General features: G+C 38.5%; 3 protein-coding genes across 3 annotated transcripts; 1 reads left to right on the top strand and 2 right to left on the bottom strand.

Moving 5' to 3' along the window:
• Positions 1-2,022: 2,022 nt before the first annotated feature.
• Positions 2,023-4,418, bottom strand: LOC126721197 (NDR1/HIN1-like protein 6). Its single transcript, XM_050424232.1, has 2 exons — positions 3,460-4,418; positions 2,023-2,447 (listed from the first exon to the last, which is right to left on the bottom strand). The coding sequence occupies exons 1-2, from the start codon at positions 4,206-4,208 to the stop codon at positions 2,432-2,434; spliced, it is 765 nt and encodes a 254-aa protein (XP_050280189.1). The 5' UTR covers positions 4,209-4,418; the 3' UTR covers positions 2,023-2,431.
• Positions 4,419-10,238: 5,820 nt separating this feature from the next.
• LOC126721795 (uncharacterized) lies at positions 10,239-13,563 on the top strand. The gene is made up of 3 exons (XM_050424853.1): positions 10,239-10,265; positions 10,323-11,144; positions 13,510-13,563. Exons 1-3 carry the CDS (start codon positions 10,239-10,241, stop codon positions 13,561-13,563), a joined length of 903 nt encoding a protein of 300 aa, XP_050280810.1.
• A 2,718-nt stretch (positions 13,564-16,281) lies between these two features.
• On the bottom strand, positions 16,282-17,499 carry LOC126721794 (uncharacterized). Its single transcript, XM_050424852.1, has 2 exons — positions 17,102-17,499; positions 16,282-16,984 (listed from the first exon to the last, which is right to left on the bottom strand). Exons 1-2 carry the CDS (start codon positions 17,497-17,499, stop codon positions 16,282-16,284), a joined length of 1,101 nt encoding a protein of 366 aa, XP_050280809.1.
• Between the last annotated feature and the right edge of the window lie 8,400 nt (positions 17,500-25,899).

The following is a 25,899-nucleotide window of genomic DNA, read 5'->3' as shown; positions in this document are numbered from 1 at the left end:
GACCTGACTTTTAAATCTTTTTTTTTTTTTAAATACTAAGTATTTTTAACACACACATGAGGAGAGATGAAAAGGTTTTAAAGAAACTAATAGTAGTTTAAACAATACCAACCTAATTAATATTAGGGTTTAAACGTTTAGTAATGCTAAAAAAATTACAAATTTAATGTAACTCTTACAAATTGATGTGTCAAATTTTAAATACTATACAAAAAAAAAAATTAAAATTTTATTTAATCTTGTTGATGTAATACCATCACATTTATTGTTATGTTAATTTATAATTTTTTTATAGTAAAATTAGTAACAGTTTTACCATTGTTCAATAAGGTTTAGAGCCTTGGTTAAGAAACAAAAATTGGTGGGTCCTGTTGTTTTGTTTTGTAGCCTATTTTCATAACAATAATGTTTTTAGAGATTTAGGGTTCTAGTTAACTCAATTAGTAAAATTTTTAATGATTGAATAAAATATATAAGATTTAATCCACACTTATACCAAAAATCGATTGATGTATTGATTTGATAATAAAGAGTTATCATTAAGAGCAGATGTCATAAGTTGAAATTCTGTTTAAAAAACAATTTTTAGAAAAAAATTCTTGTGCAAAACAGTTTTAAGAATGGTGTTTTTTTTTTTTTTTTTTTGGTTTTCTAGCTATTGTTCATATTATAATAATATATATTTTTATTAAATCTCTCTCTCTCTCTCTCTCTCTCTCTCTCTCTATGAGGGTGAGATTGGATTTGGGTGTTCAATTGACGTGGGATTAGGACGTTAGGTTGCAACAAGGTTGTGTGGGTTTTGAACTGAATCTAATTGTGGGATTGGCATGGTTGCAATTTGTTATTATTATTATTTTTTAAAGAGAAAAAAAAAAAAAAAAAGTACCAAACAGTCTTTTACGATGAGAAAACAATTTAGATACCGTTTTAGAATAATTTCTTAGAAAACAAGTTTTGAAAGCACAATCCAAATAGACCTTTAGAACTTCCTACCCAAAATTGTGTTGAGTATTTATTTATTTTTTTTTAAGAAATAAAAGTTGTGTTTATGCCTATTTCCTAATTCAATTCATTGTAGTGGATTCCAATTAACTCAACTTGTAAAGGTTTTTATGGTTGAATAAGAAATATGAAGTTTAATCCCCGCCTACATAAAAAACCAATTAATACCTTAGTCTGATGATAAAAATATCATCAATTATAGGTTAAAACTCTCTCAAAAAAAGTATTTAAAAAAAAAAGTCCATGAATTAGTAGATTTTATTTTTACACACCACTAGTACTTTCTACAAAATTAGGTGATAAGCTATGGAGCTGTCATGAGTCATAAAGTGAAGATTTTTCCTAATGACACTATTTTATTCCTCCGATACTTTGTTTATTGGTAAGATTTAGATCTCAAAGATCTACCCAACCTCACAGCCCCATTCTTTTATCACCTCAGAGCCCAAAAGGATGATCCGATTCATAAAACGACAATAATAACATGGACAATCTCATACCATCCAATTAAGTCAAGTTAGAGATACTTACACTAGTGTAGGAGTTGAGCACTCGAATCTTTCATTGAAATCAAAACCCTTGCACAATAACAACACCAACCCCCCCCCCCCCACCCCCCCCAACCAAAAAAAAAAAAAAAAAAAAAAAAAAAAAAAAAAAACCTGTGAGGAGAGCATTGTTTTCATAAAAATTCTTCCACCTATATTCATGTCGAACAAAACAGATTATTATATTATATCCCTCTCTGGCTATCCTTCCTTTGCGAGGCAGCCACTCTATTCGTGTAACCCACAAGTTGTCTTTTTCCCATTTTAGCTTTTCCAAAAGGGATTATACGTTACACCTTAATTATTCTCCAAAAAAAGAAAGAAGATTATGAAAAAATAATAATAATAACAAATTAAAACGATATTACAGCTTATTAATTTCACTTTCATATATAATTTTGATTTATTTGTTTTCTTAAAAAGAAATGGCAGCCTGGCAATCCATCAAGAATCCAAGACACCAACTTCCTACCTCACAACTGGCCACACCGAATCTCAATTTATTTATCAAAAAACAAAATGAAGAACAAGATCTATGTAGATGATGTGCCAATCTACCATCCAAAATTAAACAAACAAATAAATACAATTCCATAAATAATTCAACTGATGTGCATCCCATTATACATAAGAAGAATCCAAAGCATAGACATGGACACTAGTCAGACTGTTATAGATGCCCTCCAATCCTTTTTTTTTTTTTTTTTTTTTTAATTATTTACCAAGTAAAGAATATTGCATGTGATTATTTTAGTATATAAACGATAAAACTAGTAAGAATCCTGAGTATAGGTACAAATGTATGCCAGAAAAAAATTGCCTCGTAAAAATGACAATCACTCTTCCACCATTACTCATCTTCAAGCATGGCAACCCCATTAATGTATGTTTATCCTGCATCAAAACAAAAATCTCAATCATAATCTTCAAATATCAACCAATCAATACTCAAGATATATACAAATCACCCACCATAACAGTGACTCATAATCAAAATTCATTAATGTAAATAAAACGCTGTCATAGACAGAATACCATGTTGCTATCAACAGGAGGTGGTTTTTACTATAAGGAGGGTCCCCCTTCCTTATGGAAAGTAATTCAAAGACCCAAATGAGAAATAAATCCAGTTGAGCTCCAGTCCACAACTTATATTTTATATGGAGCATCATAAGCATTATTTTATGATGTAGTGTTGACAGGTATTATAAATTAACATATTAGTTTTGAGAAACTCCAAATACAATTAAACTAATAAGACATTTTTGTGTGTTATAGATAATTCAATGTGTAAATTTTCTTATATATTGTTGAATAGATACCTAGATTTGAATATTATTTACACTAAAAGGAACTAATTGATCTTTTGGCCTATAAAAAAAAGAAAAAAAGCAATCATCATTGAATGAAATGCCAGTTGTATGTCTATGCGCATTCAATAGAGAACAAATTTGGCACAACTATAAACTACATACATTTTCATTTCACTCTAATTAGACAACATATTCATCTCCAAATTTTCCAGATCTTTGTAATTCAGTTGATACATCTTAATGTCTCAAACAAAGATATTCAAAACTTAAATCTGCCCTCATTGAATAATCAAATTATCAAAAAAAATCTCCTAATTGAAAAACCTATAATCCCTTAATAGCATTTTACTCATTATAATTCAAAGTATAATAAATTCAGATAATCAAACTACATTAGGAAGTAAAACAATTAAAAAAAAAAAAAAAACCAGTAAATCACATAAGATTATATGAAAATGATATATATCATAAATCCCAAGTGCATGATTACTAAGCTTGAGGAGAAATTTCAGAATTATAATTGTCAAGTACTTGTACCATTGCCATATAGATTTGAAAGAAAATTAAAAACGAAAAAAGAAAAAGAAACATACCATTTGAGCGTATTGATGGTACACTTGGGAATTTTACCATCTTCAAGACCCTTCAAGCTCACACCACCACACAACACCTTCACACCAAGTGGCCCTATTTTCAGACCACGCACAATGTATCCCAACCCAGTCCGAGCCTCCACGCTCACCACCAACCCTTTGCTTTTAAAGCTTGCCTTAAGCTTAGCTCCCTCCCCATCATCCACCAGCTGGTTCTTCACATTAGTCTCCACCTTCAGGCTCGTCGTATTTCTCTTCCTCTGAGTGAACCCGGCCACCTTCCCCGATCCCAATTCAGTTGGGTCCGCCTTGGCCCCGACCTTCACGTTTACGTTAACATGAATATCTTTATAAAACAGTGACAGCTTGCCGTTCGGGTTTTTGGCTTCAACCCTAATCAACGTTTGTGCGTCTAAATAAGTGCCGTCCGGTTTGACAGTCACGTTGAAACGTGGGATCCGAAAGGATTGGAGGCGGAAAACGGGGGTTTTCGGCAAGAACCAAAGGTAGAAAATGGCGGAGGCGACGCCGACGATGACGATCAGGATTAGGATTAGGCAACAGAAAAAGCAACAGCATGATCGACAACAGCCCCTGCTACGCCTGCTGCTGCGTCGTTTCTTGGGGTGGTAGGACTGTGGAAGGAGCGGTGTTCGCATAACTGGCTTCGGAGCCGATTGAGTCGGGAAGTTCTGGTCTCGGAATCCCGGAGGTTTTTGCAGCACTGGCTTCAATGGTGGTTCGGCCATTTCCGAAAGGAATGTGATTTTTTTGTATTTGAAGGAAATGGAGGAGGAATGAATGAATGAATATTATTGAAGCTTCACATAAAGAAATAATTAAAAAAATATAAAAGCAGATCTAGAGAGAGAGAGAGAGGAAATGAGATGAAGAGGAAGTTTTCTTATATACAATGAGAGAGAGTTTTGGAGAGGAGAAAGGAAAGGAAGGGAAAGAGAAGGGTAAGTTGTTGCGAAAGGCCTTTTTGAAGGGTAGGAATTTTGATGAGAGAGAGAGAGAAAGAGAGTTTTGCTGACATGGCGGGAATGGATTTGTTTCACTTTCCACAGTGAGGAGGATAGGAGTAGGACAAGGTGTTTTTTTGTTGCTAATAGGCGGTTCTCGTTACTTCTCTTGTTTCTTTTTCTGCTCTTTTTTCGTTTCTTTGTTACATCTTTGGAATTTTATCCTTGTCTCATTGTTTAGTTTTACGCAACTCATCATTTTTTTAACTTTTTAACTAAAATTGTAACTTAAAGTATTGCCAAATATCCTATTTTAGTTTGTTTTTGGTAATGTATTATGAAATTATAACGTATCATAACTATATGATTAAATTCAAATATTCAGAGACAAAAACCTTATAGCTCAATTGGCATATCTTGGTGTTTCTAATGAAGAAACATCTATGATTCAAATTTTCTCACCCTCAACTATCAATGTATTAAAAAAAAAAAAAATCAAATATTCAATTTATTGTTACCTAGAGTTACTCATAAATGACATGAATGTTGTGCTAAATGTCACTTTTGATCTTGAAAGTTGAAACCTATAAATGAGGCCCATAAAAGCCATATGCCCATTAAAATTTAGCATTCATGTCAACATTTAGCACAACATATATTATTAAGCTTTTTTTTTTTTTTTTTAATAATGTTAAATATATTTCAATTTAAGAGCAATCACACCACCATGCACCCTTGGCACGATGATCACTCCACAATTATTAAGTGTTTGTGGGGTGTGGGGGATAAGAGTTAGGGTTCAAATTTCCAGGAGGGAGCTTTACACACATATATATTTATTAGATTAGACTAGAGTAAAATTTTTATCTTGTATAAAAAAAATTTAAAAAAAAAATTAAGAGCAATCTCTCTCTCTCTCTCTCTCTCTCTCTCTCTCTCTCTCTCTCTCTCTCTCTCTCTCTCTCTCTCTCTCTCTCTCTCTCTCTCTCTCTCTCTCTCTCTCTCTCTTACACACATACACATATATAAAACTAAGAGAAAATTCAATTATATTTTCAATATGGAGTCTAATTTTTCACGTCCAATTTTTTATAAAATTTTGTGCTAAGTGAGTTAATTCTATGCAAAATACAAGAAGTCCAACATAAAATTTCACAAAAAATTTAATAAGGATCTCAAATATTGATTGTTCATATCTTATTTGAATGATATAAATATGAAATAAATTTTTTGCATAACAATAATAAATAAATAAAATTAGGTTGAAAAGCTATATATATATGAGGCTTTTTTTTTTTTTTTTTTGGTCTAGTGTCATAATTTTCATTTAAAAAAAAATTGGATAAGTTTGTTTTGAAAACATGGATTAGTAAAAGAGTATTCTATTTTGTAGGCATTGTAAGTGGAGTTAGAGATATATTTTTATCAGGTTTTTCTCAAGTTATTTTCCCTATTAGACCTAAGGTTTAGGGGTACTTCTAAATCACATAAAAGTCTAATTCAAAGAAAGGAATTCTCCTATAGATAGATAGTGTGTGTGTATATATATATATATATATATTTATATATTTATATATAATATAACCATCAAGAATGGACCTTTTTTTTACTGGTCACATCAAGAATTAATAGTTAGAATAAAAATAATCATAAGTAGTATTAAACTTAGTTAAATAGTTTAAGGCAGAAATACATTTTTGGTCCCTATATTTCAGGCCCATTCCCATTTTGGTTCCTACTATAACCATCATGAATGAACATTTTTTTACTGGTCACATCAAGAATTAATAGTTAGAATAAAAATGATCATAAGTAGTATTAAACTTAGGTAAATATTTTAAGGCGGAAATACATTTTTGGTCCCTACATTTTAGGCCCATTCCCATTTTGGTTCCTATTTTTCTGTTTTATCACTTTTAGTCTCTAAAATGAAAAATGTGTTCCATTTTGGTCCCTACTGTCATCTCACTAACAAATATTGCTTACGTGGCATATAGAGTACTCTGTTAGCATACTAAATGTTGACGTAGTAATTAAAATAATATTTTAAAATTTTTATTTGAAATTTAAAATATGCCAAATGAACATTTTAATTTTAAAAGAAAAGCCACATCATATAAAATAATTAAAAAACATTTCTAAACTTTAAAAAAAAATAATAATTTTTTTTTTGTTTGTTTGTTTGGAAGAACACAAAGAACTTAGAACATGATTGTTCTTCTCAGTCAATCATGTTCTTTATTTTCTTACCCAACTAACATGTTTGGTTGCCTAGATAATTAAAAAAAAATCAAGTTTTTTTTTCTTGCAATTTCTTAGCAGCCAAACCCATAAAATCACTCAAATTTTCCAAACACAAAGACATGCCCACAATCACACAAACATAATTTTGGCCCCAAACACAAAACTCAACCCATATTTTTAACAATTACACAAAGATAAAACTCAAAGACATTCAACAATTACGCAAAGACAAAACTCAAACCCAAATTTTTGTCCCCCAAACACAAAACTCAACCCAGATTTTCTTATACTTTCTAAGAAATCAAACTCAAAACTTAAATACCAAATCGATGAACAAAACCCCAGATCCGAACCACAAACAGCCACAGATTTAGAGAGAGAGAGAGAGAGAGAGAGAGATTTTTGGCCATGGGTTTAGAGAGAGAGAGAGTTAAGTTTATAGCCATGAATTTAGAGAGGGTGAAAGAGAGCTCACCTTCATCCACCTTCAGTCAGCCCATGCACCTTTAGCCGAAACCCACCTTCAATCATCTCCACCTTCACCTTAAGCTTGGAGAATTTTGTAGAGAGAGATAGCTTGGAGAGAGAGCTTGAGATTTTTGTAGAGAGAGAGAGAGAGAGAGCTTGGAGATTTCTGTTTGAGTTTTTACATTATAGAGAGTGTAGGTGCACAATTTGGAGCCCAAACCCCTATTTTGTAAGTCTTGGTCCAAAGAGCCCAACACAATGAATTTTTTGTAGAGTATAGATCAAAGAACTAGGTTTTAATAAGTTAAACGGGATATTGCATGGAATAAAGTAACACATGAACAAGAACAAAAGCCATTATATTGAAAAATCACACAATCTGATAGGGCTAAAAACTTAATTTGTGTATACAGATCAATGCAGTGGGGTTCCTTTGCATGCTACAGTACACTCTCTTCTTTTTTCCCTTTTTCTTCCCCTTTTCTTATGGGAGCTTCTACACATTATATAGGCCTTTTTTTATCATCTGGGCTTTACACTTGCCGATCATCCAAACCTCCACTTGAGCATCTGTCCCATCAGACACCTCTTTCAGTTCTTTGTGAGTTGCGGTAGTCAAGGTAGCACTGTTCAGGGGTCTTCTCCACATTGATGCGGCCAAGAAAGTAGCTGTAGTGCATTCAATGTGGTGGTGGCAGTTTTTGCTTAGATATTTTGTGTTTCCTTCCTTTTCACATATTTAGGGGATTGGCTTTAGTGGCTTGGATGCCCTTTTGCTCCGGATTTTCAGTGTCCGAGGAAAAATTCCTCCTCGGACCTATTTTCTTTGTTTCTAGTGATATGTTTAACATGGATTGCTTAAGCCACGTTAACTCCTCGGATGGGCTGGTGTCCTCGGACGGGTCCAAGGCCTAACCTGTTACTTTGGGCCATAGTCCCCACAATAGCCCCTCAAAACTTCGGTTTTTATCTCCTTCCGAGGAGAAAAATGGGGTTTTGACTTTTCAAGAGATAAGATCAATTAGTTTCCGGTTCGCACGTGTGGGGGCAATTGCTTCTGACGCGTTATGATTTACGAGGCGCGGCTTATTACTCCAGGTGGCTTTATGTCTCCCTCATCTAATGGTGAAGCACAGATCTAACGGTTGACATTCTTCCTAGAATTTTGAGCGGGAATGGCCTTCCCTTCTCTCTCTTGCTACATAAGGTCTTGAAGAAGCTCTTTTTGCTTTTCTTTTATACTAATGCTCCAATTTGCCAGAGAATTTCAACGCCCAATCCTTCATTAACGTTCCAGGCTTTCAAATTTCCGTGATTACTTCAGTGAGAAACTTTTCCTTGAGGAAATCTCTAAGAGTTTCAAAGATTGTCGTAAGGATACTCGTAAGTTCTACTTCCTCTTTTTAACCTCAATTTTCACCTCGGCCTTCCTTCTCGACCCACCGGTTTGACTAGATGGGTAGATTCAAGTATCTAGTAGATACTCCAGCCGCCATGGAGGCCTTTAGGGCAAAATATCGCATCCCACTGGGGGTGTTTTGGAGTATTGTCCTCCGGAAGGAGTGCTGACTGATAGGGAAGTGGGTCAAGTCGTCATTCCCATGATCGCTTTTATAGAAGGAGGAATGGCGCTTCCCATGCGTAGGATTACCCGGGACTACTTGTTTAACCATAGGTTGACACCGCATCAGTGCGCTCCCAACATGTTTAGGGTCTTAGGCAGCATAGATGTCCTGAACGAGCGGATGGGTCTAGGCCTTACATGGCATGACGTAGTTCACATGTACGAATGCCACCATCTTGACAAGGTGGGATACTATCTTAAATCTCGGTCTGAGATCGTTAGGCTAATCTCCTGTCTTCCTAAATCCAATAAGGGTATGAAAGATGACTTCCTTATTGCCTCAGGAGAGTGAAGCGACGGTCTTCATTGTCCAACTTGGGCAGGAGATCTAGGTGCGGTGCCTTTAGGATCAATCCCCTGGGAAGGGGGGTTCAGCCCTTTAGTTTTATTTTCTTTTGATCGAAGATTCAAAATTTTTGTAACCTAACTAAAATTTCCTTCTTGGCTATTTTGCAGATAGATCACACGTCGCTCCTCGACTCAGCCACGTAAACGTTCAGGCTTTGAACTACCTTTTGAGGTCAGAGATCTACGTCAACGAGGACGGACAATTACGAGCGGCTCATCTGATTTTTGGTTATGAACCCTTGTCCCGCGCTTTCCAAGACATCGGCCAATCCATAAGAGCCGGTAGTCCAAGGTTGGCTAGGATCAACGTGTCAAAGCCAAGGTCTGTAGCTCGAAACAATCTTAGGCCAGTTGTTTTGCCTGCTGTTTAGAATCCTCAGCCAGCTGCACAACCACTTCCCCAAGACAGTCCCGAAGCTGCAGCACCTGTTGAAGAAAATACTGAATCATCTCGTCTTTCTCTTGAGGAGGAGATAGACGAGTTTTATTTCAAAGAGGATATTCCAAAAACTCCACTGATCTAGCTCTCGGATATTGAGGAAGAGCAGGACAGAAACTCCGTGATCGACGCTCCTTTTATTATCGCCTGCTCGGACGACTCTTCAGACAAGGAGGTGGACAATATGGCCTCCAACAAAGGAAAAAGTTTACGAGAGTTAATGGCTGCTCGAGGCAAGGGTCAATCATCGAAGGCGCCAGCCAAGTCTCAGACTTCTTCCCTCCCTCCTATTGCTACGCAAGTCCCTGCCGACCTCGGCCTGAAAGCTAATCCCGACCTAAAGAAGAAAAGGTCGGTTGAGTCCCTTGAGGAAGGCAAGGTGGGTCCTCGGCAGGGAGGCAAACAACAAAAAACTACTCGGGAGCACAGGGACAGAAGGGCTCCATTTGTGGAGAGTCGAGAAGAAATGGAGCGGGCAGAGGTGCGAGTGACCCAGTGCACTTGGAGCCCTCGACTCGAAGTGGACGGAGCATCCATTCCTTACAATGCCTCCGTCCTAGAATATAATCGGGGTCGAGCGGGCTATATTGCGGAAGCCCTGGAGCAGCCCGTTCTCCTCCCAAGGGATATGGAGGCTTACAAGTGATTTTCACAGCCTAAACTCTTCTTATCCTTGAAGAGAGATCTTGCGATGGTAAGGCAATTCCTCCTCTCATCGGTAAGATTATTGGGTCATGTCTTATTCTAACTTGTCATTTTTTCACTCCTTGGGCAGATCACTCAACAAGTATTTGTGGCCGAGGAGTGGTGTCGCGACAACCGTAAGTTAGCTGAAGCTGAAGCCCTCTCTCGTGCCGAGGTGGAGAAGGATTTGGGAGCCCTCAAGCAGGAGCACTGTGAGCTATCTGAAAAGCTCAAGGAGGCTGAGTCAAGCGGTAAGAGTGCTGAGGCTGGCTTAAAGACTACTGAAAGGCAAGCCGAAGATCAATGCCAAAAACTGTACGTGACTGAGACCAACCTTGCTACTGAAAAGCAAGCTGTATTGGATCTCAAGGCTGCGTTGCAGAAAGCTCAAGAAGAGGCCCGGCTTGCTAAGGAAGCAGCTCAGTTAGCCAAGGAAGCAGTTGAGGCCGAGAAAAAGGCTGCCTACCAGCTAGGGGCGGAGGAGATTGAGGCAAGACTCTCTGAGGAGCTGCCGGAGGTATGCAGGGATTACTGTAGTATTTCATGGGCTCAGGCCCTTAATGCAGCAGGGATCCCTGCAGACTCTGCCTTGAGACTGTCTCAGAACGTTTTCTTCCCTCCTAAGATCCAGGAGTTCCCTGCCGATGCCACCGAAGTTTTCGAGCAGCCCACGGCTATTCCTGATGCCATCCCCCTTACTGAGATTACCAGGGGCTCTGGTCAGCTCACCGTCCGGGCTGTGGATGTGGAGGAAGAGAAGGGTAAAGGTAAGGGTAAGGGAAAGAAAAACTCCTCCAAGGCCAAGGATCTTACTAAGGATGCAATCAGTGAGGCTGAGGATCTTGGAGCAGGTCCCCAAGTCAAGGACGTCCCTCCTCCTCAGCCAGAGCAGAAAGAAGATCCTCCTGCTGAGGCTTATCTCCTAGGGCTCTTTTTATTATTGCTATATAGAAGGAAATTTTTTTTTTATTTACTTTGGATGGAAGTTGTATTGTATTTTGTTCTTTTGCCAAGATCTCTCATTGTATTATTTTTGGTTTATCAATACAAACGCTCTTTTTTTTTTTTTTTTTTTTTGTCTTATGATTGATGCTGATGGAATTTTATTACATTGTTCCGAGTTAACGTAACTGTTTCTTTAATTGATGTTTGCAATAGCCATATCAATATAGACAAATGAGAAGAAATAGAACGGTGCAATGAATTTTGAACAATAAATGTTATTATGTCAGGCTGAACATACCTTAGAACTGCATAGGAACCCTGAGTTATCAATTTCTCCCAAGTCTATGGTTGGAATAAGTTATTAATTTCCCCAAAGTCTGTGGTCCGAGGAGCCATACAGGACTTAGGTTCTGTTTAAAACTTAAATAGACGCCATAAGTTGTTAATTTCCCCTAAGTCTGTGGTCTGAAGAGTCATACAGGACTTAGGTTCTGTTTAAAACTTGAATAGATGCCATAAGTTGTTAATTTCTCCTAAGTCTGTGGTCCGAGGAGCCATGCAGGACTTAGGTTCTGTTTAAAACTTGAATAGATGCCATAAGTTGTTAATTTCCCCTAAGTCTGTGGTCCGAAGAGCCATGCAGGACTTAGGTTCTGTTTAAAACTTGAATAGATACCATAAGTTGTTAATTTCCCCTAAGTCTGTGATCCGAAGAGCCATGCAGGACTTAGATTCTGTTTAAAACTTGAATAGATGCCATAAGTTGTTAATTTCCCCTAAGTCTATGGTCCGAAGAGTCATGCAGGACTTAGGTTCTGTTTAAAACTTGAATAGATGCCCTAAGTTGTTAATTTCCCCTAAGTCTGTGGTCTAAGGAGCCATGTAGGACTTAGGTTCTGTTTAAAACTTGAATAGATGCCATAAGTTGTTAATTTCCCCTAAGTCTGTGGTCTGAGGAGCCATGCAGGACTTAGGTTCTGTTTAAAACTTGAATAGATGCCATAAGTTGTTAATTTCCCCTAAGTCTGTCGTCCGAGGAGCCATGCAGGACTTAGGTTCTATTTAAAACTTGAATAGAAGCCATAAGTTGTTAATTTCCCCTAAATCTGTGGTCCAAAGAGCCATGTAGGACTTAGGTTCTATTTAAAACTTGCATAGATGCCATAAGTTGTTAATTTCCCCTAAGTTTGTGGTCCGAGGAGCCATGCAGGACTTAGGTTCTGTTTAAAACTTGAATAGATGTCATAAGTTGTTAATTTCCTCTAAGTCTATGGTCCGAGGAGCCATGCAGGACTTAGGTTCTGTTTAAAACTTGCATAGATGCCATAAGTTGTTAATTTCCCTTAAGTCTATGATCCGAGGAGTCATAAAGGACTTAGGTTCTGTTTAAAACTTGAATAGATGCCATAAGTTGTTAATTTCCCCTAAGTCTGTGGTCCGAGGAACCATGCAGGACTTAGGTTCTGTTTAAAACTTGAATAGATGCCATAAGTTGTAAATTTTCCCCTAAGTCTGTGGTTCGAGGAACCATGCAGGACTTAGGTTCTGTTTAAAACTTGAATGGATGCCATAAGTTGTTAATTTCCCCTAAGTTTGTGTTCCGAGGAGCCATGCAGGACTTAGGTTCTGTTTAAAACTTGAATAGTTGCCATAAGTTGTTAATTTCCCCTAAGTCTGTGGTCTGAGGAGCCATGCAGGACTTAAGTTCGGTTTAAAACTTGCATAGATAGAAGTGAATTGACAAATGTGCGATGATCATGGGATACAATACAGGCATAACTGTTTTCATTAGTAATAATATCTTTTCAAATTACTTACATTCCATGGGCGAGGTACAGTTTTCTTGTCTAGATCTTCCAGATAATAAGCACCTATTCCTACCACTGAGGTGATGTGATATGATCTTTCCCAGTTGGGTCCCAGCTTACCCCAAGAAGGGTTCTTGGCACTGCCAAAAATTTTTCTCATCACGAGGTCACATGGCCCTAGTGGCCTTAGCTTCACATTAGTATTGTACCCTCGCTTTAACTTTTGATGGTAATAGGCCAATTAGATCATTGCCTTTTCTCTTTTCTCCTCGGCTAAATCTAGGCTTCTCCCTAGTAACTCGTCGTTATTTCTTAGGGAGAAAGTACTAGATTTCAACGTTTGGAAGCTAGTTTCCAGGGGGAGCACAGCTTCGGCTCCATAAGTCATGGAAAATGGAGTTTCTCCTGTTGACCGTCGCGGCGTGGTTCGGTAGGTCCATAAGACGTGTGGTAGTTCTTCCACCCACCTTCCCTTTGCATCATCTAGTCTTCTTTTCAACCCGTTCACTATGACCTTATTCACAGCTTCGGCTTGCCCGTTTCCCTGGGGATAGGATGGAGTGGAATATCGGTTTGTGATTCCAAAGTCGCAATAGTATTTTCTGAAGGTTTTACTATCAAATTGAAGGTCGTTGTCTGAGATAAGGGTACGAGGAGTTCCGAAGCGCGTAATGATGTTTTTCCAAATGAACTTCTTGGCATCCATGTCCCTAATGTTGGCTAAAGGCTCAGCTTCTACCCACTTGGTGAAATAATCAGTGTCGACTATTAAGTATCGCTTGTTCCCCACTGCTTTTGGGAAAGGGCCGACAATATTCAGACCCCACTGAACGAACGACTAAGGACTGGAGAAGGGGTTAAGGACTCCTCCCGGCTGGTGGATATTTAGGGCGAATCTCTGGCATTGATCGCACTTTTGTGCATATTCTTGGGCGTCTCTCTGCATGTTCAGTCACCAGTACCCTTGGGTGAGTGCTTTGTGTGCTAGCAACCTTCCTCCTGTGTGGCTCCCACATACTCCCTCATGCAGTTCTTCAAGCAATGATTCTGATGCCTCTAGGTGTATGCATAGTAAGTATGGCCCAAAGTAGGAGCGCTTGTACAGCTTGTGATCCTCTGACAACCAAAACCGAGGAGCATTCCTTCGTATCTTCTCGGCCTCCAATTTTTCTTCAGGTAATACATCATCTTTGAGGAAGTTTACTCTGCGATCCATCCAACTCGGATTCTTTCTGACTTGACAAATCCGAACTGTATCCGTTTTGATGGTACCTGTTTTGCACAAATCCTCAACAAGAATCATTCGTGGTAGATCCTGTGCAGAAGACGTGGCAAGAGTGGCCAGTGAATCCGCATGTGTATTCCCGCTCCTAGAGACATGCGTCAAATTAAAAAATTCAAAGTCTGATTGTAGGCGTTTGACTTGATCAAGATATTCCTGCATTCTCGTATTTCTAGCCTTCAACTCGCCTTTCACCTAGCCTACGACCAATCTGAAGTTTGAGAATGCTTCTATTGCCTTTCTGCCCATTTTTTGCACCATGATCATTCCTTGTAGCAAAGCCTCATACTCGGCTTCATTATTTGTGGCCGAGAACCCAAGTCTTAATGACTTTTCAATGATAATATTTTCGGGCGATATTAGAACTAGCCCTACCCCAGATCCTTTTTGGTTTGCCGCGCCATCCACATAGACTTTCCATCGCGAGGCTCCTTGTGCATAGATTATGCCAACCGATTTTCCATACATGTTTTCCTCCTCAACTGCTGCTTCCACAACGGGCTCAGCAAATTCAGTGACTAGATCCGTGAGGACTTGGCCCTTGACAGAGGTCCTAGGCATGTATTTAATATCGAAAGCCCCTAGAAGCGTACTCCACATGGCGATTCTTCCTGTGTAATCAGCGCTTCGTAGCACCGATTGGAGAGGGAGTTGATTCAGGACAATGACCGTGTGTGCCTGAAAGTAGTGGGGAAGTTTTCATGTGGCATGCACTACTGCAACAATTGCCTTTTCCAGTGGTAAGTAGCGCACTTCAGCTTCATGCAAAGATTTACTTACGTAATATACGGGTTGATGTATCCCATTGTCAACCCGTATCAATACTAAGCTTACAGCATGAGAGGCCACTGCTATGTATGCGAACAGAATCTCGTCGGCCTCAGGGCTAAACATGATGGGTGGTCGTGACAGGTATTCTTTAAATTGCTGGAAGGCTAGAACACAGTCCTCGGATCATTCAAATCCTTTCCACTTATTCATCAAGAGATAGAAAGGTCGGCATCGGTCCGCAGATCGAGAGATGAATCGATTCAATGCTGCGATCATTCTAGTGAGTTTCTGTACTTCTCTTGGATTCCGAGGAGCTTGTAGGCTATTAATCGCTTTGATTTGGTCCGAGCTTACCTCTATTCCTCTGTGAGTTACCATATAGCCCAGAAATTTCCCAGACCCGACCCCAAATGAACACTTAGAAGCATTGAGGTGCAGTTTGTGCTCCCTTAAGATGCCGAAAATGACTTCAAGGTCTTTCACGTGCTCGGACACCACTTTACTTTTTATTACCATATCGTCTATGTAGACTTCAATAACCTTGCCTAGTTGTGGTTCAAACATTCTGGTCATCATCCTTTGGTAGGTTGACCCTGCATTCTTTAAACCGAAAGGCATCACCTTATAGTGGTAATTTCCGACGGGTGTCATGAACGCCGTTTTCTCCTGATCTTCTAGAGCTAGTGGTATCTGATGATAACCCTGGAAGGCATCCAGGAAGCTCATTCGGGGGTGGCCTACAGTCGCATCTACCAATCGGTCTATTCGAGGCAACGGGAACGAGTCCTTCGGGCACGCCTTGTTTAAGTCTGTGAAGTCTATGCAGACTTGCCATTTCCTTGTCTTCTTTTTTACCACCACCGTATTTGCCAACCATTCGAGGTAAAAGACCTCTTTGATAGCCCCTGCCTTTTTCAGCTTCATCACTTCATCCCTAACAGAGTCGACATGTTCTTTCGACGGGCACCAAGGTGGCTGCTTTTTTTGGAATAAAGGATGGGTTAACGTTCAGGTAATGACAAATGAGACTAGGGTCAACCCCCGGGGCATCATAGGCGTCCCATGCAAACACATCAACGTTCTTCCTCAAAAACCCTACCAGTTTCCTCTTTTTCTTGAAGAGGTAATTCTGAGCCGACTTGGAAGAATCTTTCTGGATTATTGTCAACGGCAACCCTTTCTAAACTTTCACATTTTATCTCCTTGGCTAGTTCGCTGACTTGTGCTGCCGAGGTGGTTGATTGCTATAAGCTCTTCACAGGAGCTGAGGACTCGGCATTGGACCAACATGAGATGGCAGCCACCATGCATTGCCTAGCCATGGCCTGATCTCCACGAAATTCTTCCACTTGGCCCCCTGACGGGTATTTTACCTTCTGGTGAAGCGTAGAAGACACGACTCCCAGGGTATGGAGCCAAGGTCTGGCTACTATGGCCGTGTAGGGTGAATAGGCATCGACCATAATAAAATCCACCTCCACCACCTCTAATCCGGTCTGTATGGGTAATCTGATTTGCCCTTTTGGTATGACAGCCTTTCCTTCGAAACTTATAAGAGGAGAGTCATAAGCATTTAAGTCCTCAGGTCTTAAGTTCAGCCCCTTGTACAGATCAGGGTACATTACTTCCACTGCACTGCCCGGATCTACTATTACCCTCTTCATGTCGAAACCTCCAATCCTCAACGTAACCACTAAAGCATCGTCGTGAGGTTGGATAGTTCCCCCCTTATCCTCGTCCAAGAACCCCAATATTAATGAGTTTCCCTTTTTAGATCTTTTGGACTCCCTCTCACCATCCTCGGCGGGGAGCCGAGCCACGGACAGCACCCCAGAAGGAAAAGAGCCAGTTCTTCCTGGGGCAGTGAGGATGACGTGTATCGTCCCCGTGGGAGGTCTTAAAGATACATCTTTCCGATGCTCTTGTACTGCTTGGCCCAAATGACCGCTAGAGGGGTGTAAAAGGTGACGTAACTTTCCTTCTCGGACCAACTGATCCAGGTGATTCCATAGATTCCTGCAATCCTCGGTGGTATGCCCGTGGTCTTGATGATAATGATAATACAGGTTCTGGTTGCGCTTCGAGGGGTCTCCGGCCATTTTACTCAGCCATTTGAAGAAAGGCTCATTTTTTACTCTCTTCAGAACTTGTTGCATCGGCTCTCTGAATATGGCATTAACCATTTGCATGTTGGTTTGTCCAGCCTGTCTCGAAAAATCCCTCCTCGGCTGGTTACTGTTATATTGTTCTGACCTGTAATCATTTCCTTTAGGGGGGATGATCTTCTCCTTTCCTCTCCCTTGTAGCTGGTCCTCTTCCACCCTTTTATATTTGTCAATCCTGTCCATCAGTTGGCAAACGCTGGTGACGGGTTTACCAATTAAAGATTTCCTTAAACCGTGCTCAGTGGGGAGACCACTTTTGAACGTGCTGATGGCGACGTCATTGTCATTTTCGTCCATCTCGTTATATATCTCCCAATATCTGTTCAAATATGCCTTTAAGGTTTCCCCCTCATGCATAGACAGAGATAATAACGAACTTAGGGGTCGTGGGACTCTGCTGTTTGTAATAAAGCGAGAGCAAAAAGCTTAAGTGAGCTGCTTATAGGAATCTATGGAGTTCGTCTTCAAGCTGTTGAACCATCTCATCGCCACTGGTCCTAGGCTGGACGGAAAAACTTTGCACATCAGAGCCTCATTCTGGGAATGGATAGCCATTCTCTGGTTAAACTGGCTCACATGCTCCACGGGGTCTGCTCGGCCGTTATAGATGGCAAATGTAGGTTGATTGAAACGCCGAGGCAATTTAGCCCCCTCTATCTTGTGCGCGAAGGGTGATTTTGAGACCTGATCCAGTGCCTTGTTCATGGCATCATTACCCAAACCCTTACCAGATGGGCTCTTACATCTCCGTTCAGGGTGCAACTCCTTCTCATAAGAAAAGGTTTCACTTGTGGGAGTTCTTGACCTCCGCCTGTAACTGGCATCCTCCTCCTCGTTAGAGAATGTATCTGAGCTGGAACGGGAATGCCTTCGCTGTGCACGGTGCAACTTCCTTTTTAGGTCGTCTATCTTTCGCTGCATGGCCTGATAGTTGTTTCGCCTTTAGGATATGCGACTACCTACTTGAGAGTGGCTTTGGCTCGTCTGAGTAGTATGTACGCTTCCCTCTTGGTTTCTTCCATTGCCTAGATTTAGCCTTGGGTCAGGAGGATTATTTTGCCGCTGAGGCCCAATAAGTTCTGTCTGCTGTGGGGACTATGGCCCAAAGTAACAGGTTGGGCCTTGGACCCATCCGAGGACACCAACCCATCCGAGGAGTTAACGTGGCTTAAGCAATCCATGTTAAACATATCACTGGAAACAAAGAAAACAGGTCCGAGGAGGAATTATTCCTCGGACACTGAAAATCCGGAGCGAAAGGGCATCCAAGCCACTAAAGCCTATCCCCTAAATATGTGAAAAGGAAGGAAACACAAAATATCTAAGCAAAAGCTGCCACCATCACATTGAATGCACTACAGCTACTTTCCTGGCCGCATTAATGTGGAGAAGACCCCTGAACAGTGCTACCTTGGCTACCGTAACTCACAAAAAACTGAAAGAGGTGTCTGATGGGACAGATGCTCAAGTGGAGGTTTGGATGATCGACAAGTGTAAAGCCCAGATGATAAGAAAAGGCCTATATAATGTGTAGAAGCCCCCATAAGAAAAGGGGAAGAAAAAGGGAAAAAAGAAGAGAGTGTACTGTAGCATGCAAAGGAACCCCACTGCATTGATCTGTATACGCAAATTAAGTTTTTAGCCCTATCAGATCGTGTGATTTTTCAATATAATGGCTTTTGTTCTTGTTCATGTGTTACTTTATTCCATGCAATACCCCGTTTAACTTATTAAAACCTAGTTCTTTGATCCATACTCTACAAAAAATTCATTGTATTGGGCTCTTTGGACCAAGACTTACAAAATAGGGGTTTGGGCTCCAAATTGTGCACCTACAGAGAGAGATTTAACTTTTATGTTGTGTTTGGTTGCCAAGAAAGTTTTAAAACAGAGAGAGATTTAACTTTTATGTTGTGTTTGGCTGCCAAGAAAGTTTTAAAAAAATTGAGAATGTTACTTCAAAAATTCTCAATCTTTAAAATTCAATAAGTTTTTTTTTTGGTTTTATTTTTTCAATTTAAATTAAAATTGATAAATTAGAAAAAAAAAATTTCAATTTTTTAAATTAAAATGCTAAAGCAGCATATTTTAAATACCAATTTTTTAAAAAATATTACTTTAATAGTCATATTAGCATTTAGTATGTCAACCGTGCACTCCATCTGCCACGTAAGTAATTTCCGTTAGTGAGATTATAGTAGGGACCAAAATGGGATGCATTTTTGATTTTAGGGACTAAAAGCAATAAAATAGAAAAGTATGGACCAAAATGGAAATGGCCCCAAAATGTAGAAACCAAAAATGTATTTCCGCCAAATTTTAATATGCATCCAATTACATTTTTTTTTTTAATAATTTGATTAATTATGTATATTTTTTATGATAAAAAAATTGTATTTATTTTTAAATGTTTCTATGCGTATGTTAGTAATGGATATAATAAATTGAATTCATGATTATTAAAACATGTTTAGAAATTAAAATGGGTATATTGCAAAGTACACTCCTGAAGTTTGGAGTTGCTTAAATTTTACACCCTGAAATTTGATTCTGGTAGCAAAACCTCACCATCCATTAGTTTAAGGTGTTAAGTGACATGGCTAACATGTTTTATTTTTGCCAGCCATTCAAAGCGCCCCCATTAAAGAAAGGAATAAGAACTGCTGCCAACTCTCCAAACGGCAATGTTTCGCCCAAACTATAAACACAAAACACAGGATCTGCAAACATGACACCATTTCATAGCCATGAACGGCCTATTCCCAAAATCAAAAAACCCCATAGGATATGCAGTACAGTGGCTTTCTCCATAGCTTGTCTAAGGGTGCTTCCCAGTTCATGTGGTAATATTTCCCCCACCTCTAGCCTTTTCCCCATCCCAACCATACCTGCCTCTTATCATGAACCTAGAACAACCTGATCTCACCATAATAGCAAACCCACCTACAGGGCCAACCCTAGACATTTTGGGGCCTTAGGCTAGAACTAAAATGATGCTTTTTTTTTTATTATATCTATGTATTAATTAAATTAATATTTATTTAATATTTTTATATTATAATATATTTCATTTAAAATGTATTTTTCTTGCCTTTTGAGATGCAAATTGACTAATTAAATTTTTGTATTCAAGTTCTTCTAATATCTCATTTTTAATCGATAGTATAGTCAATCTACTTAATATTTCTTGAGACATTGTCAATCTTAGATATGACTTTATTAATTTTAATTTTGAAAAACTTCTTTCTGTAGAAGCAACTATAACAGGTATTATTAGTAAAATTTTATAAGTAATGCATGTATTTGGAAATGAATCTAACCTTTTTATATAATTTAGTATGTCAATTGGAGTATATGATTTTATTTGTAAAATTTATTTTAAACCTTTTAACTTTGAAAATAAATCTAAACCATCAATATCATAATAATCATCATGTTTGAGAAAAGATTCAAGTTTAAGACAGTATTTTTGCAAACGATCATCATCTAGTTGAGAGAGAGAGGCGGAAAGCAAGAGTGTGAGAGAGAAAAGGTATGAGTAAATTTTACGAATTTGAGATTTTTGATTTGTTTTGATTTGAGATTGATTTGTGGGTAATTTTTTAGACCGGATTTGCATTTTATCCAGTAGATTTTTTATTCTTCTGGAGGTTAATGATGATATTTTTGGGATAATTGATTTTGTTTAGATCAAAGAATGTTTTGGGGTACCAATGTTTACAAGGATGTTCCAGTTTTTTATTCTTTAGTCACAAGGATATATCGATCAGATTTTTGGAAATTTCATTTGAAACTATATTTTTTATTTTTTTTACCCCTTCTTTTTCAAAATTTTGGGGGCCCCCTTCCACTTGGGGGCCTTAGGCAATGGCCTAATTGGCCTAGTGGAAAGGCCGGCCCTGCCCACCTATCTCAAACCACTACACTAGCGGACCCATTTCTCTATCAACCAAACCCAATATAACTCGTGAGCTCTCTTCCTTTGGCCTTATTGGAAGAAATATAGATAGCAAAGCCATCAACAAGAACAAGGTTAGAGCTATTCTCTCCAAGGCTTGGACAACCCAATATAGCTGGGGTTTTGATTTTGGGAATAGGCCATTCAATGGTTGTGAAAAGGTGTAGTGTTTGCAAATCCTATGTTTTGTGTTTATAGTTTAGGCAAAAAAGTGTCATAGGAATACCTTGGAATTTTTGTTTTGATTTGGGCAAAACATTGCTGTTTAGAGAGTTGGCAGTAATGCATTTTCCTTCCTTTGAAATGGTGTCGTTTTGAATGGATAATGTGGCAAAAATAAAACACATTAGCACGCTTACGTGTCACTTAACGCCTTAAACTAACGGAGGGTGGGGTTTTGGTAATGGAACCAAACTTTAGGGTGTAAAATCAAATGGATTTTTTTGAAAATAACACCATTTTGCTAACAATTTCGTTAGTTAGCAATGTTTCCAAACTATTTAGGAAACTAACATCTCGAGTCAGTTCATTGTAGTAACTCGAGTTTCACATGGATAATTTTCCACCTCAGCTTTGCCAACCCATGGAACTTGAGTTTCTAAAACTTGAGTTGCTACTGTAAGGTTGAATTTTATCAACCATCTTGTTGGCTTTATTCTGTACCAAATTTGCTTGTATTTTAGCAATTAGTAACCCTGTATTTAGGTGAGAATCATGTAAAGGTAGTGTGTGAGAGAGTGTGAAGAAATGCTCAAGATTATGCAAAGAATTAGGGACTCGTGACTGGATCTCGCGGGTAACTCGCAGCTTGCAAGCCGCCAAAAGTTGCACACGTGCCAAATATGCAAAGAAACTGAATCGTCATACCAACTGTAGCACTACAGGACAAAAAGTCCAGTCTGGCTGTTCAGTTACCTCACGGCTCAAACAAGCCACGAGGCCAAGCTACCAGCCAACTCTATTTTGGAAAAACTAACTCTTCGCATTCCAAACACATACAAGTATAAATACCCCTTATATCCCCGAATTGTAGAGAGCTTCTAGAGAGAATATTGAGAGAAAAACCCTAGAGAAAAACAAGATTGACTCATCCTCAATCTTCACATAGAGACTCTTCAAATTCCTCTATTCTCACCCTCTCCATTGTTACATCCTTGAGAGGTACATTACCAAAACCTTTTCTCACTATACCCACATCTGTGAGAAGGCCATTTGATACTTGGGAAGCAGTTAGGAAGGGACCAATTTCATATTGGTTGATGCTATGGGCTATAGTAGAATCCGGTAAGCTAAAGAAGAAATAGGTTCGACATAACCTCGTTGGAGTAGGAGCTTGGAGGGCTCAGGTACATTGGGTAGATTAGGCTTGGAAGGTCTTCTGCTGTTCATGTATCCCAACTTGATTCTTTAGTGGATTATTTACCGCTTGGAAGGCAATGAAGAAGGTTTTAGGCCGAGGGCTTTAGTTTCCTCTTCGATAACACATCGTTGTATTTTCCTTGTGTTTGCATCTCTCTTCCCTTAATCTTTGCCATTTAATTTCTGCTGTGGATGTGATTTTATTTGGTTTAGATTGTTTATCAATTCTGTTATATGCTTATGTTCATATTCCGCATATTAATTGTTTGATAATAAGCTTGAATTGATTATTTGGAAATTGGGGGTTTAAACGTTCCTAGTGTTTTATACACTTATTGAATATTCAATTGGTATCAGAGTGGGTACACTTGTTATGGTTTAAATACCTAAGCGTAATCCTTGACCCCTAGTGTTTATTTGCCATGGATAGTGCTTTGTATGCCTCTATGCATGTTTTGGATGTTGATGATTGTAACATGCCACGTGTTTGTGAAAATGCCTCTATGAGTGATACTCCTCATGATTGTGATGTTATGTTACATGAATCTTTGGGTGTTGTTGATATTCCAAATGACAAACTCTTGAAGAAAAAGGCTTAAGAAGTTTCAAAAGAATTTGAGCAAGTTATTTTGTGAAAATGATGATTTGATTGCTAAACTTAATGAATCCAACAAATTGGTTGAGAAATATAAGAAACTTGCTAAAAATTCTCTTGAAAAACTAAAAGAGTTTGAATGTTTGAATATGGACTTGGATGCTAAACTTGTTTTGTCTAGCAAACTTGTTAATGAGCTAACATGTGAAAATGAATTTCTTAAGATGCATGCCAAGTGTTTGATTGCTAAACCTATTGCTAAAAAGGATGATAATATATGTTGCAATCATGTTGTGGTACCCGATTTCGTGCCTATTGTGAGTTCTACCTCAAAGGACAAATCGGTGTACATTCCTCCACATAAAAGAAATCAAAAGGTGGAAAGAAAGACTGTTAAGTCAAAGCCTCCGTTTAGGTCTAAGTTTGTTCCAATTTGCCACCATTGTGGTGTGATTGGTCATATAAGACCTCAATGTCATAAGTTGAAGAAGGAACAAAACCTTGTTGCTAGATCCCTTCTCAAAAAGCCTAGTGGACCTAAACATATTGTTTGTTACCATTGTGGTGCCTTTGGTCATCTAAGACCTCAATGCTCCAAATTTCATGTTTTTAAAAGAATCAAAAGAAAAGAGAAACTTGAGCTTCTTGGAAGCTATGCTAAAAAGGGTAAACCGGATTTGAATGAAAATAGCATGTTGTTAAAGAAAGTGTTTAATGCTCTTAACTCCTTGTCTATGTGCATCTCCGATTCTCATTCTTCCAACCCTCGTCTCACTTCTCATAAGACACTCATTCCAAACAATCATTGTGCTTGGATGAGGAAGGGTTCCTATGGTTGAGTTTTTGCTCTTTTGGTCCTTGATCTAATTCTTACGATCTTTGTAGAACCCTTTATGCATTAGATGCTTCATTGTCATGCATTTGTGCATCATGCATATCTTTATATGCATTGTTTTGATTGTTTTTGCATTTGATCTTATTTTTTTGTTTTAGTTTTGTGTGAGTAAAAATCCAAAACCACATAAAAAGTGAAAAATTCAAAAACTTTGATCGTATATGTTTGAGCACATATCACATGTGAGTTTTGCCTTGTACCTTTGTACAAATGGCCTTATGCATTTACGAGCTTAGCTTGTTCTTTATGCACTTATTTCTTTGTGGGAAAAATCTTGAAATCTATGTGTGATTGTTGTAAATCGATCCTTCAAGTTTGTCATGAATGATTGGTCAATAGTCTTGATGGTTTTGATACTTGCATAGACTTGTGCCTATATATCTTCCCACACATTTTATTGTTTTTGCTTAAGGAGCTCAAAAAATGTAAATCTCAAAATGAAAAGAGATAATGAGCTGCAAAAGCTGTCGCACATACTAGTATTTTACTAGGAAAAAGGGAAAGCGACTTGTATTGAAAATGTATGATGCCCAAAAGCCAAAAGTTTGTTCATCAAATTGAAATATCAAAAAATTCAGACATCAATCTCAAAATGAGATGTATTGATTCAAAATTATTAAATGTTATGAATTGTAAAGAAGTCAAATGAAAAGTTTCAAAGATATGTAATCATTTTCTTGTGGGAGGTCATATATGTTTGTACGGTACCGAGCTTCCAAAGCCCATACTGGCCTTGGGCCCAGACCCATCTAGGCCCCGGGCCCAAGCCCATACCGGCCTTGGGCGCAGGCCCAGCAGAAAGTTCCAGTTACCTTATGCCCTTCTTGAAACTGCCTTAGAATAAAAACAAGTTTTGGGTGTTAAGTTCCCAGAGTTGACCGGTAAATCTTTCCCGGTAGAGCGCATGAGTCATATCCGAGAAGGTCATGATATGCACGGGAACGTGAGTTGCCGAACATAATCGGTGAAAATGGAACCAAGTTCCAAGATCATAAATGCTGCACCGCCCTTTCACCTAAACAACCACTTTAACCAGATAATACTGGACCTTCAGTAGCACTAACGGTGACTGTAATCATGATCACCCCACTAACCTTTGCTATAAATAGAAGAAAGTTGGGAGAAGAAGGGGTTCAGAAAAATTGAGAGAAAACGGTCAAGGAGAGGGTACTAACTGGGTGTTACTTTGAGTCTCTCTGCCGAGAACGACCCATTGTAGGAAATACTTAAGCCCACTACAAATAAATTGTGAGCCCAAGTGACCTAAGGTCCAGCAGCCTTGCATTTGGTTCTTACAATGTTCATTTCTATAATTGAGATAGACCATTTGACTTAGTACTAGTTGTGTATAACTTGATTAAATTGATCATTGAAGCTTCACTCTAGACTAAGGACTATTCCATATTTGATACACACACACACAACACACATGCCTAATGTTCAATGAATGCCTTATTCATTTGTTCGATTGTACTTGTTTAAATGTGATGTATGTGTGCTCAACCATATATGGATTAATCCAAAAAGATTTTTGATCATTTTATATGTTTTTGGAAGTGATTTTTATCACTCTTTGTGTTCATATTTAGTGTTTACTTTGTTTTTCATTGTTTAAACATGTCCTGTGTTGAAAAACAAGTGTCAGAATTTTTGACTACTCATTCTAGCTACTTGTGCGAGTAGCGAGCAAGTTGCGAGTTTTGGCTACTCGTTTTGGCAACTTGCAAGTTGCGAGTCCAAGCCGCAAGTTTACACAGAATGGTTTTGCGAAAGGCCCAGAAATAGCTTTTTAAAGAGCTTTTTTATGGGAAACTTGTTTTAAACCTCTCTCAAACCCCTCTTTCAATCTTTTTACATCAAAACCCAATCAATTTGAATGATTTTTCATTC

The sequence above is a fragment of the Quercus robur genome, chromosome 4 (genome assembly GCF_932294415.1).
Source record: "Quercus robur chromosome 4, dhQueRobu3.1, whole genome shotgun sequence".
NCBI classification, from domain to species: Eukaryota; Viridiplantae; Streptophyta; class Magnoliopsida; order Fagales; family Fagaceae; genus Quercus; species Quercus robur.
This window is presented reverse-complemented; position numbering and strand designations above follow the sequence as displayed.

Coding starts and splice junctions, on each gene's coding strand:
- LOC126721197 (XM_050424232.1), bottom strand. CDS start 4,208: ATGGCCGAACCACCATTGAAGCCAGTGCTGCAAAAACCTCCGGGATTC.
- LOC126721795 (XM_050424853.1), top strand. CDS start 10,239: ATGGTAAGGCAATTCCTCCTCTCATCG. Junction 10,266..10,322: donor GGCAATTCCTCCTCTCATCG/GTAAGATTATTG, acceptor CTCCTTGGGCAG/ATCACTCAACAAGTATTTGT. Junction 11,145..13,509: donor AAGAAGATCCTCCTGCTGAG/GCTTATCTCCTA, acceptor CCTTATTCACAG/CTTCGGCTTGCCCGTTTCCC.
- LOC126721794 (XM_050424852.1), bottom strand. CDS start 17,499: ATGGACGAAAATGACAATGACGTCGCCATCAGCACGTTCAAAAGTGGT. Junction 16,985..17,101: donor TCGAAGCGCAACCAGAACCT/GTATTATCATTA, acceptor ACACCCCTCTAG/CGGTCATTTGGGCCAAGCAG.